Consider the following 13,247-nt stretch of genomic DNA (forward strand, 5'->3'; position numbering starts at 1 on the left):
CCTCATAGCAGAAATTAAAGCAACTCCAAGGGAGGGGATCAGAGAAGCATCAACAACAATCATAACAAGTCAACTCAAATCAATAGGGGAAAGACGGAAATATAAGTCCCACCTCAACAAGCAGCGAAAACAACACAAATAACAGAGACGAAAGAAGCGGACATGGGAATGAAATTTCATTAAAGCATGCCCAAGAAGCAAAGATGTACATCAAAAACCGGCGGTAAGTGTTCAGTTGGTACAAATTAAAGAGTTACAAAATTTTCCTTTTGATAAAGTCAGGAGAAAAAGGGGGAACATCAAGAGGGAGGAACAGAAGCAGCTTGAGCAGCAGCAGAGGAGACAGGAGCAGAGGCAGATGAAATTGGGGGAGGAACACCACTGGCAGAAGCATGGCCAGAAACGGCTTTCTCTGTGAACACGGGCAACAGGCCAGTTTCCTTCACTTGAGGAAGACGAACTCCCAAATCCAACAACTTTGCAGCCTCCTGCACATACAGATCCTCATTTTGGTACAGGTCGAACAGCTGTTCCACCGCAGCGGGGGAAGAGGCAGAGTCGGTGAAGACAGAAGCCGCTAAGTCAGAGGGCAGGGGAGGCTCCAGGCCGAATTGGGAAAATGTTCGGGAGCTCCCGCCAGAAGGATCCCGCAGCCGGTTCACAAAGCGCGCCAGGGAAGCAGAGAACGCAGGTGCATACACGGGAGTAGAGGGCAGCGAGTCAGATCCAATCCCAAGAGAAAAATAGGGAATGGCTTTCTCTAGTACTGGGTACCACCACTCTGGCTTCTCTGGAGAATGCGCAGGGATCCCCATCCGCTTATTTATCTCCTCATCCTGGAGGTTATCCATCAGGGCTCTGAAATTCAAAGTGGCAAGTTGCTCTGGGGTGGCCCCCGCCATCTCCAATGCTTTGGAAGCTGTTTGCTCTATCACATAAGCAAAGAGGGGTCCAAAATCCTCCAAGTATTCGGGAGTCTTTTTGAAAGCCTCCAGAGTGCCTTCCAGCATCAACCCCAGGAAGTGTTGACCCCGCGGAGACAAGAAATACTCCAGGCGTTGATCTCGAGCCCCCAGGACGAACGCGCGGTTCTGAGCTTCCACAAGTATCCTTTTCCAGCCCCGCCTGGCTTCCTCGTAGTCTCTTTCATAACCAGCTTTGAACCTGGCCAGGCATTCATGGCCCTCTTTTGTGGCCCTCGACAATTCGGAGGCCAAGGACGCTCTCTCCACCTCCACCTGAGCTAATTTAGCTTTCAACTCAACAACCTCCGCTTCAGCCTTGCTCAAGCGCTCCACAACTCCAGCAACAACATCATCGCGCTTGGCAACTTCTGCCTGCTCTTTTTCTCTTTCCTTCTCTGCCATATCATAGTCATGGATGCACTTAACAGCACCCCATAACCGTGATTCCACCTGCAAGCAAACAGAGGGGGGCCCAACAGAATAATAGAGAGGTTAGTAACTCGAATTTTTTATGGCAAAGATATAATATGCAGGGTACCTGAAGAGCTAGCTGGCATAGCTGAGTAGCCAGGGACGCCCGAGACAAATTCTCCACTTTCTCCTGGTCCTCCGAGTGGACACGAGCTATCAGCGCATTAATTAATTCCTTACCCGATAAACTCGAAATGGGCCCAGGAACAAGATCCTCTGACTCAGCAGCCGAGGGCACCACAGCTTTGCCTTTACCCTTTCCACCGGCAGAGGGGAGAACCTTGGAACCACCAGCTGACTTCTTCGCTGGCCCTTTGCCCTTGTCCCCAGCAGGAGGGAGAATCTTCACACCACCAGCAGACTTCCTCGCTGGCTCTGAGGACTTGCCAGCCTTTTTTAGGCCCTCCTGTCTCTCCTTCTCACCCACAGAGATCAGGGAACCTCTCTTCCTCTTCTTCGTAAGATCGGCAAGGGTGGCATCGGGAGCCGAATCAGGTGAAGGAACCTCATCGGTAATATCCACGACTTGGATATCCTCTTCATGGGTGCCAGCGGCATCACCAGCACTGGAGTGCCTACCTCTGTGAACAAGAGCCCCCGCATCAACTTCCTCCGCATCAAAAGGGCGCGAGGTTTCCACATTCCCCTCTGGGATTTCAACTACAGGGGGAATGGGGATCAGTTCGGACCCAGCAGGCTGCTCCGAAGGACTTGTTCCGGAAGCAGAACCGCTTGGGCCATGTGCTCCGCTGCCAGCAAGAGAAGGGGTGTCAGGCAAATTGTCCCCACATTTCGATCTCCAAGACATATCTGCAAACCAAAATTTCACATCATTAAAAGCAGGGTAACAAAAGCTAATGTGTTTTCTAATGTATATTTTTTACCTATTGATCTCTCTGGATACAGGGGAAACAGACCATTATATGCCAGAGAGGAATTGTTCTCGGCCAGGTACCTACAGTCTAGAGGCTGGGCCTTATTCATAGCATTAAGGTGAGCTATAATACTCTGGTCACGGGTAGAAGGGACTTCGGGAGAGGCTGGTTTATAAGTAGTGCGACTTGTATGCCATTCCAGCTCCGAAGCACCATAATCGCGCCAGTTGCCGAAAAGGGTGCGCACATAACAATAATATTTCAGGAAGCCCTTATCCAAGGAATTCAGGGAGGAAAGAAAAGTAGTAGGATATTTAGGGTGAGAGGCAAAACTATACAAGGGACTGCCTTGCATGCGAAGGGTCTGGGTCTGACAAAATAGCTTGGCGGTGTCCCCAACACCGTTAGCCCGGCACAAAACATGGAAGGCATATAACCTCCGGATAGCAGAAGGAGCGACTTGAAAAAAGGGGATGTGAAAGTAATTACAAACGTCAACCAGCAAGGTAGGGGGAGGGAGCCTTAAACCAGCCTCTATCTGGGCTTTCCAAACAACTATCAACTTGTGATGGTGAAGGCTCTCGGGAGGCGTTGAATTCTTAGAGAAGGCCTCGAACTTCAAACCTTCAGGGCGCCTACATTTGCTTTTCAATTTTTCCACCTCCGCGACACTAAGGCGGGATGGAGGAACACTTTTGGGGGGTTGGCGGGGCTTTTTCCCTTTTTTCTTAGGTGGAGAAGGAGGGGGTGCAGTTTGAGATTCGTCAGAAACAGAGGGGGAAGGAAGATTTTCAAGATCTTGCCGCGATGGGGAGGAAGATGAAGGGTCTCGGGCAGAAGGAGAGGGCGAGCGAGAGGGTTGAGGGGCGGAGGTGCAGGCCATGATGGGAGATGCTGTTCGCTATTATTTTCACCACGCCGCAAGTATACGGTGTAGTTGCAACATAGGGAAGCAAGGTCGTATTCCACAAGGATTAGTAGTCAAATTCTAGTGATTACCTTAAGTCATTATGCTAGAGCTATTTAGACTAAACAAGGAGGTGAGTGGTTTGATTAACTAACAAATTCAAAGACAAAATAAGAACAATCAAATAAAGTGGATTAATTAAGTGATGAAGGTGGTTTAGGGATTAGGCAACGATGGATTAGCAATGGACTTCAATTAGCTCAATATTAGTCTTGATATTCCTATTTATCTAGAGTGATCTCCCCACTAGTTCTAGCCCCCTCCCGGACGACTAAAACTGTAGATTACGGGTCATAGTTGCCGTCCCCGGTCAACTTCTAACCTATAACTCCCAAGAGCACAAATGATCGGTAAACTCTCACCCAACTCTCAACCTCCCGGTTTATTGAGTCAATATGTTTCAAGCTCCTAATCTATTATGATTATCCTCTCCCGATTCAAATCACAAATTAGAAATGCATAGAAAGTGGCCAACAATCCATACAAGAATTAAAGCTAGGGCTTGAAAAGATAATAACAAGGAAATAATCAATACATATATTAAGCATAATAATCAATCCATCACGTCATCCATGAGCCTAATCCCCAAACCAATGGGGGATTTTATCCAAACATGTTCACAAACAACAAACCAAAATCAAAGAAATACATAAATGAAAGAGAGAGTAAGAAGTGACAAATCCTATTAATGAGCTTTCTTCAATCTTCTCTCCTCTTCAATGCCTTCAATCTTGGTAAAAGATGTGGTAATGGAGGCTAGGGTTTGGTGTGAATGAATTGGGGAAGATGGAAATGGGTGAGTATGAGGTTGGGGATGATGAATAATGTGAGGAAAAGGGGGAGAAAGGGGTTTAAGGGGTGAAAAACCCGACTGGGGCCCACTTGGGGAGGCTCCGCCCTTTTCCCGCGGTCCTGGCCCGCGCCCGCGGCCGGCAAACGTGGGGGAGAGTCAGGGGACCCGCGGTCCCACCCCGCGGCCGCGGGTGGTGACCGCGGGTGTCTCCTGAGTCGGGGGCAGCTGACCCGCGGTCCCACCCCGCGGCCGCGGGTGGTGACCGCGGGCTACTGGGCGTATTGCGCAGGCCGCTCGTTTTGCTCCGTTCTCCCTCGTCCGGACTCGGATTTGGTCGCCGTTTGCACTCACGGATTCCTCTCGAGACGTACTTCAATATCATATCTTCAAAATCCTCCAATTAATCCTTTATTTTTCCTGAAATTACTCCAAAACTACACAAAGATATCAAATCTTCATAAAACTAAATATTCAGGCACAAACAAGCATTCACAAGCAAAACATGAAGGGAAATGACAACAAAACATGTGGAATTGAGGTACGAAAACCATGTTTGTCAGATGCCAACCCTAGGGTTTCTAGCACGCTCAATCAGAGCACCAACAGTTATACCACTACACTACGATTGAACACAAAATTGCAGTGAAGAGGATACGCGAGTTACCTAGACCGGAGAAAGATGGACGGTAAAACCTGGAGCGGAAGGGTCGTGGGAGAATGCCGGAACAGTGAGGAAATCGCCGGAAAATGCAGAAAATTCGCTCGGAAAACTTGGAGAAGAAGAATAGTGAAAAAAGGGGAGTTCGAATCGGCTAAGTAAGATTGTACGCGGGTAACCACCAGCACGCGGGATGAACGGCACGTGGCATACGGAAGAAATCAACGGATGAGAATTTCTACGGAAAGGCGAAAGGACGCAAAGGTTAAAAAGTAACCTCGGGGTACGGGAAAAATACTGTAGACTGGGCAGACATTTAATGCGGATGACGTCATCCACGCGGGCGAGTCCTCTGGCTGGTTGCATCTCTCCAGAGTGAACTAGCCAGACCAGGGGGCGGGAGTAACAAAAACGCCAGAGAACAATTTACAGGGCTTCTTTTTATTTTCTCATAATGTCAAAATGCTTATGTCTTTATGATTTACAGATGTCAAGGAAAACAACAAAGTGTTGATGCTGATAACACACCATTGGTCGAACACGAAGAATACCCGGTTCAACCAGACTAGAGGGGGGAGTGGTTGGTGAGGAGCAATATATGCAGAGTAGGGAGAGAGTACAAATCAGAGGAATCACTCTCATCATAGGAGCCGTATGGGTCAGAAGAACCATTTTTACCAGAAGGATTTCATCCATCAGAGGAATGACTCTAGCCAGAGGAGTCATCCGCACCAGAGAAGTCATTCTTGACAGAGGAGCCCTCTTCTCCAGAGGAGTCATCCGCGCCGGAAAAGTCACCATCGCCAGAGGAGACACCTTTACCAGAGACGACGTGTTTACCAGAGGAGTCCTTCATGCCAGAGATGTCAACATCACCAGAGAAGACGCCTTCGCCAGAGAAGACATTTTCATCAGAGGAGCCAATAAACGCGCGGGAAGGTCTCCCGCGTATTATCGGAATTACCATTGTACCCTTCCATCACGCAAGACGCATGCACCGAAGATGTTTTTACTATTTTACCCCTCTGCTTGTAAATCTATAAATAGGGCCCGAGCTCGTGTATTATTTTTTACGCTATCTCACATTTTCAAATACAACTGATATTTTCTCCTTTCGTGCAAGATTTCCGATTGTTCTTTACTCCGTCTTCTTCCAGTCATTACACTAGGTATAGTTCATGGTTTTTCTCCATAGTTTTAGGTGTTGGTTTCATTAAACACCAATTTTAACTGCATTTTCTTGGACTACTACAACCAAAACAAACTTCATACACATCTTCACAAAAAAAATACTCCCTCCGTCCCAAACGAAATGTCCCATTTTTTTTCGGCACGGAGATTAAGAAATGTGTATAAAGTAGATAAAGTGGGTTGGTGAAAATTATTTAAATATTAAGTATAGAGAGAGAGTGTATTGCCAAAAAAGGAAACATGATATTTCGTTTGGGACAACCCAAAAAGGAAAACAGGACATTTCGTTTGGGACGAAGGGAGTACTACTTTCCTTATCAAATAAAGGAACGTTACCGTACATTAATCTACATTATTGTTAATTACCTTTTTATTTTATACATTTATTTGATTTTAATAGTTCATATATATTGAGATTATAAGTTTTATAAATTATATAAAAATCAAAGTTTGATTACTTTTTTCTATTACTTGTTTGAAAGTTAAAGAGAAAATTAACAAATCAAGTTATTAGAATCAAAATGAATATACAAAATAAAAAGAACAACATTAACGTGAGTTAAAACTTAAATGTAAGTATGGAATATAACATTTCTCCTTATTTTGTTGTATTTTTCAAATAATGAGACAATTTTATTATGAAAATCACAAAAACACCCGAAAGTAGGAAGACCGACCATAGTCGGAGGTGATTCAATTTACATATGTGGGATGAAAAAGCCTCTAGAACACCAAATGCATGCTTGAACATTTCTCCTATTTAAAACACCAAATGATAGAATTGTTCTTTTGTTAATGAATGTCGGTTCTAACAAGATCGTCCATATTTAAAAATATTTTTAAGTTCATATTTAAAAGTTATAAGTGCAACTATATATAGATAAAAATTTCACTAAATAAGATAAGCAAAAGAAAAAAAATAAATGAGTTGGTTTGATCCCAAACAAAATTTAAATATTGGCTTTATGAATTCACGCGCATTTACTAACTAACACACACTTGACACAACGCAAATACTACTATAATTTCTTCCTTCTCTTTCATTTCCAAAAACCGCTCCAATTAACACACACTCGCACACAGTAAGTTTCAACTCATTAACAATGGCGATCTCGATTCAGGACCACCGCGTACCGTCATCGGAGGGCTACAACACCTACGACGTCTACTTCTACGACGACTCCATCTCGACCACTGTCACCACCTCCCCGGATAAGGTATCCGAGTGGATCAACGAGGTTGAGTGGATCCACCGCCGCCGCCTCCACCGCCTCATCGTCGGCCTCGACGTTGAATGGCGCCCTTCTTCCGAACGCCGCCGCCGGAACCCCGTGGCCACGCTTCAGCTCTGCGTCGGCCGCCGCTGCCTCGTCTACCAGATCTACCACTCTCGCTACATCCCCCAAACCCTAGCCGACTTCCTTTCCGAAGAGAACTACACCTTCGTCGGCGTCGGGATCCAATCCGACCTCGGGAAGCTGTACAACGACTACGAGATCGGCGGCGACGCCGGGTACGTGGATCTGCGGGAGCTGGCGGCGAATGAGTACGGCATGAACTCGCTAAAGAACGCGGGGCTGAAAAGGCTGGCGGTCGTTGTGTTGGAGACGGAGTTTGACAAGCCGCGGCAAGTGACGATGAGCCGCTGGGATAACCGTTGGCTTACAGCCGAGCAGGTGCAGTACGCGACCGTGGATGCGTTCGTGTCGTTCGAGATAGGGAGGGCTCTGAATGCCTGTGATTATGGATTGGACTGATCAGGTTAGCTTTTAGGAATACAGCCATTCGCATGCGTTAGTGTTTCTAATTCTGGTAGTGGAGGTTGATGTAACAGACTTTTGATTTTGATGTTTATGTGTTTTGCCTAACCAGCTACTTCGTTATGATCAATTGATGCGTTCCTTCTTCTGCCACCCTCTCTCTCTCTCTTGTCTGTATGTGTGTTTTGGGGTGATTGCCGGAATTTGGATTTGGGGCTACACTTATAACTCGCGTTGTGTTCAAGAACATACTGAAACTATCTATTCTTCCTTCTTGATGCGAAAGGGAAGTGTGATATAGTCATTTATGTCTACGAAAAAGAAATGAATCCGTGCGTCAATAAGAAGTAGAAATCAACATTTTGGAAGAAGATCGAGATACTATACGTTACAAGAAATTTTCTCATGTCACGCAAGCCCATATTTTGTATTAAATGTTGTTTTCTTCTAAGAAAAGAGATAGTGGATTAACGACCTTTAGGATTTTTAACTCGATGTAATTTTATGAATTTAAATTAACTTTAACTTATAATGATTTTTTTACGGATTTAATTTTTTAGACAGATATAAATTTTGTTTTCGAATGATTAATCATATCTATCTTTGATCTGGAATTTGAATTTTATCGCATATATTCAAATTCTTTCTGTCAGATTTTATGTTAGATTTTTTTTTTTGAGGTAAGATTTTATGTTAGATAAAAACTATATTGAGTATAATTCCCCAAAAAAACTATATTTAAGTAATGAGTATGGTTACAATTTTAAATGTATTTTCCTAAGAAACTATTCTTCGCTCCGAATAGTTGGGCCAAAAATTCTGATAAAGCCCAATAAATATTTCGGTTTGTGAGGAATTTCCAACCAATATCTTAATTCATTGGGCTATATCAAATAAATGGGCTTGTCTTTGTCCAGAAATTATAATCTATGTTTCTTATTAATATGCATTAATATTTCTTCTCTTTAATATACCTCTACCTAATGTTTTGTGAAAACAAATACTTCCTCCGTATCATAACAAGCGTCATAATTTGTTTCGGCACGAGAATTTAGTTGAGTATGATTAAAGAGTAAAAAATAAAAAATGATGGAGCTCACTTATATTTTGTGAGAGAACTGGAATGAAAGTAGAGATAATTAAACGTAAAAAGGTGAAATGTGGTGGAGCTTATTTTAGAACTAGACACTTGTTATGGCATTGTGGAATAGCTTAAAAAGGAAATTAGGCCACTTGTTATGGAGTAGTATCTCTTTAGAATCATACTCTCTCCATCTTTACATCTTTCATTATCTTTTTAATTCATTCTTAAAATATCTTTTTAATTTATTTTTAGAAATAATTGTACTAATTATTATTTTTATAATTCTCACATATTTAAATATATTGTCAATTGTCACTAATGGATATACTTCTTTTCGTTTAAATTAGTTTATTAATCAATATCACCATTTTTTAATTTGTGTACCACTTTTTTTAATTCGTGTGAGCCCCTTGTAATAGGAAAATATAAATATGTAAATTTGCGTTGTCGCATTCTTTGAGGTCTTATGGGTATTCCACAATAGAATTACAAAACATAAAAATAAATAAAAACTTATTTGTATATTTGTAAAGCGCCTGAGTTCGCCCACACCTCGACTGAAAATGGAACAACAAAAACACATCACCGGCCACCACCAAAAACTCCGCCGGCGCCGGAGCGGAAGAGAAAAGGCAGCCCAAGTGTCGGCGAAGCCCTCATTGAATTCCAGCAACTCCTTCACCTTCGACACCAAAATCTTCGCCGCTTCCGGGTCGCAATCCGGATCCAGATTCTGCGACCAAAACCAAAGAAATTCATAAACGGGGAGAAAACTCTAACGAGGAGCAAAGTGTGGATTGAAAATGGAAAAAGAGTGAAGAAATAAAACTATGATTTGTGTTATGTGTAATTTGGCACTTAATTTAGATTGCCGAAGCTTTGTTCAAGGAAATGAATTTCTTCTATACTTTTTTCTAGTTCTGTGTTTTCGTATTTTAATCAATTTAATTCTAAGATGTAGGATTAAATAATTTTTGTTTTAAGAGGTCTTTAAGCAGCTCTTTTATATTTGGCGCATGGTGGGAGATCATGAAATGGAGTTGAACATAGCAAGAAAAAGCAGGCATTCCGAATTCGAAGCTATCTATTAAATTTTGTACTTTAAGTATGAATGAAGAATTTTAAGATGTCGCCATATGTGGGCCCGGGCATATAATATTAAACCTAATCATACCAATAATTTGGGCATAGAACGGAACCTGCAATTAGCTGCACAAATTTCTTAACTATATGTAGTAATCATTTGGATTTATGTCCTCTTTGGTGGGGCTAAAACTAAAAGCCACTACACTAAATTGTTTAAAACTAATTTTGTCTTCATTGGAGCAAGTCTTATGCTCCAAGCCTTCCAACTTGCAACTTTTTTCTGTCTTTTTTTTCTTTTATTTTAGACCATCTCCAGTAGTGCATCCTTATTTATAGGTTTTTGCTGACATCATCGAAGTCATATCATCATATTCTCATTTTCTATTTTCACCCCAACAATATCTACTCAAATTTAAATTTTTGCTGACATCATTCTGAACCCACATTTCATCTACTTTTAATTCATTTAATATTTATTTATATTTAATTTAAATTTTATATTTATTCTTTATATTGTTATATAAATTAATTATTTTATAAATATTAACATCATTAGCAAAAAAAATATTTTTTTAATTTAAAGTAAAACATACAACACAAAAATAAATTTAAGTTTAAAAAATTGAATATAATAAATTGGCAATGCAAAAACCTTTTAAAAAACACTTTCAAAAAAAGAAGGAAAAAACTGAACGTGAATGAAAATTTTAAAGAAGAAAAAAAAAAAAACAAATAAAAGGCAAAAGAAAAGTAAAAGGAAAAGAAAAAATTACCTCTCTTGTGCGTGCGTGTGTCAGGGTTCTAAAACCACATCTCCTCTCTCCTCCAACTCCCTCCCCAACCTAAATCCCCCCAAGTCATTTTTGGAGATGCATATATTGAAGATGCTCTTATAGGATAAATATTATAGTATTTTTTTTCTCCCATAAGACCATCTCCAATCAAGAACGGAGCTAGAAATTAAGTTCGGGGGGCTGAAACCCCGAATTTTTTTTTTTTGGCCATTCTGTATATTTAAGGTATTTTTTTATTAAAATACGAGCATAATACTAATAATAACGAACAATATTTTCATAGATTATATAATTTCAATATATCACAAAACTTTTTTTGAACATTCCGTATATTTAAGACATTTTTTATTTAAAGGCAAGCATAATAATAATAATAATAACAAACAACATGTTCATAGATTATATATTTTCTATATATTACAAATTAGTTTCAATACATTATAATTTTTTTTAGCATTTCATACATATTAGGCATTTTTTATTAAAAGACAAGTATAATAGTAATAATAACAAACAATATTTCATAGATTATATAGTTTTAAATAACAGAATTATCCTTAAATTAAGTTTATACGAGAGAATATAATAATCAAATACTCTTTTATAAAACAAAATTATTTTATAATAGATATAAACATATATCTATATATATTTAAAAAAAAAACTCAAAATTTGGGAGGGGGCTCTAGTCCCCCTTGGCTCCGTCCCTGTCTCCAATAGTACCTCCCTATTTTAAAGTTTTTGCTGACATCATTACAGACACATCACCATATTCTCTTTTTTCTATTTTTCTCCAATAATACTTTCTCAAATTTAATTTTTTGTTGACATCACTATAGACCCACTTTCAATTAATTTAATATTAAGTTAATTATTCTATTAATACTCCCTCCGTCCATGAAAGAACTTCCTAGGAGGGAGTGGCACGGGTTTTAAGAAAAAATATTATTGAGTGTATTGAGAGTGGATGAAAGGTAGTTGAGTGTATTGGGAGTGGTGAAAAGATGTTATAATTAATATTGAGAGTTGTGAAAAGTAAGAGGATTATAAGTGGTGGGGTGTAGTCCAAAAATAGGTAGGAAGTTCTTTTGTGGACATCCCAAAAAGGAAATACTCCCTCCGTCCACGAAATGAGTACTCATATTTCCTTTTTCGTCCGTCCACGAAATGAGTACCCATTTCCCTTTTTGGCAAGTGTACCCCACACATCTCTTTAATTAATACACTCAAAAAGTGGGACCCTTAAACTATTCACACTACACTCCATACATTTCTTAAAACCCGTGCCGTCCACAAATGGGTACTCATTTCGTGGACGGAGGGAGTATATGAAGTTCTTTCGTGGACGGAGAGAGTATTATATAACAAAATTGATAAATAATAAAGATTTTTTATTTAATATAAACCGTATAACATGAAAAAAGTAGTACTCCCTCCATCCGCCAAGATTATGGCAATTTGCTTGGGCACGGGATTTAATAAAATTGGTAATGATTTTGATGTAGTGGAGAAAAGGGTCCCACCACTTTATGAGATGAGTGGTTGAGATTGAATTTTGAGTGGTTTTTTAGTAAATAAAGAGTGTTAGTAAGGATAAAATATTAAAGAGGATGGTGGGACCATTGCCATAAAAGGAAAGTGACATAATCTTGGCGGACGCCCAATATAGTTATTGTGACATAATCTTGGCGGACGGAGGGAGTAATAAATAGAAACTCACAAAAAAATAAAATTAATAAAAAAAATGTCACTATTTGACAGTGGCTTTTGAAAAAAAATGTAAATCAAAAGACTACTGCACAATTGTTGAGATTAATAATTAAAATAAATTAAATGGAAAAAAAACTGCAGTTGTTGAGTTAAAAAAAAAGGAGAAGAAATTAATTTGGTAAAATCGATAGAAAGAATAAAATAGAAATAAAAAAGTAATCAAAGTTAAAAATATCAAACGACCCCACTTTCTGCCAATATTGCATCCCCTCTCTCCTCTCTCCTAATTATGATACAACCGCCCAATGGTTCTTCATCTCCTCTAAACCCCACCATTGGAGATGCTTAACTCAAATGCCAACGTTATGATTGAAAGAAAAACGTCTTATCATTGTCTCTGCTTACACCTATTAATCATTTTTAGTGAAAATTTACCCGATAAGAATTCTATGACGATATATCATATCCCTTCGTCCACGAAAGAACTTCCTATCTTTCTTTTTTGGGACGTCCACAAAAGAACTTCCTACCTATTTTTGGACTATACTCCACCACTTATAATCCTCTTACTTTTCACAACTCTCAATATTAATTATAAAATCTTTTCACCACTCCCAATACACTCAACTACCTTTTATCCACTTTCAATACACTTAACAATATTTTTTCTTAAAACCCGTGTCACTCCCTCTTAGGAAGTTCTTTCATGGACGGAGGGAGTATATGTGAAATGATATTATTGAAAAATTTGAAGTAATGAAATTGCAGAAAGTTAAAAGATGGCGTTACAAAGCAATGTTTTAAAAGCGGAGGAGAAGAACAAATTTACTTACTTGTTCATGGTCATGGAAAGCAAAGAAGAAAGAAGGGTCGAGAAACGTAACGTTGAGAAG

General features: G+C 40.0%; 1 protein-coding gene across 1 annotated transcript; it reads left to right on the forward strand.

Annotated features, from left to right (window-relative positions):
• The first annotated feature begins 6,934 nt into the window (after positions 1–6,934).
• Positions 6,935–7,823, forward strand: LOC131003932 (3'-5' exonuclease-like). Its single transcript, XM_057930502.1, has one exon. The coding sequence runs from the start codon at positions 7,024–7,026 to the stop codon at positions 7,675–7,677; it is 654 nt and encodes a 217-aa protein (XP_057786485.1). The 5' UTR covers positions 6,935–7,023; the 3' UTR covers positions 7,678–7,823.
• The last annotated feature ends 5,424 nt before the right edge of the window (positions 7,824–13,247 follow it).

Source organism: Salvia miltiorrhiza, chromosome 1, assembly GCF_028751815.1.
Source record: "Salvia miltiorrhiza cultivar Shanhuang (shh) chromosome 1, IMPLAD_Smil_shh, whole genome shotgun sequence".
NCBI lineage: Eukaryota > Viridiplantae > Streptophyta > Magnoliopsida > Lamiales > Lamiaceae > Salvia > Salvia miltiorrhiza.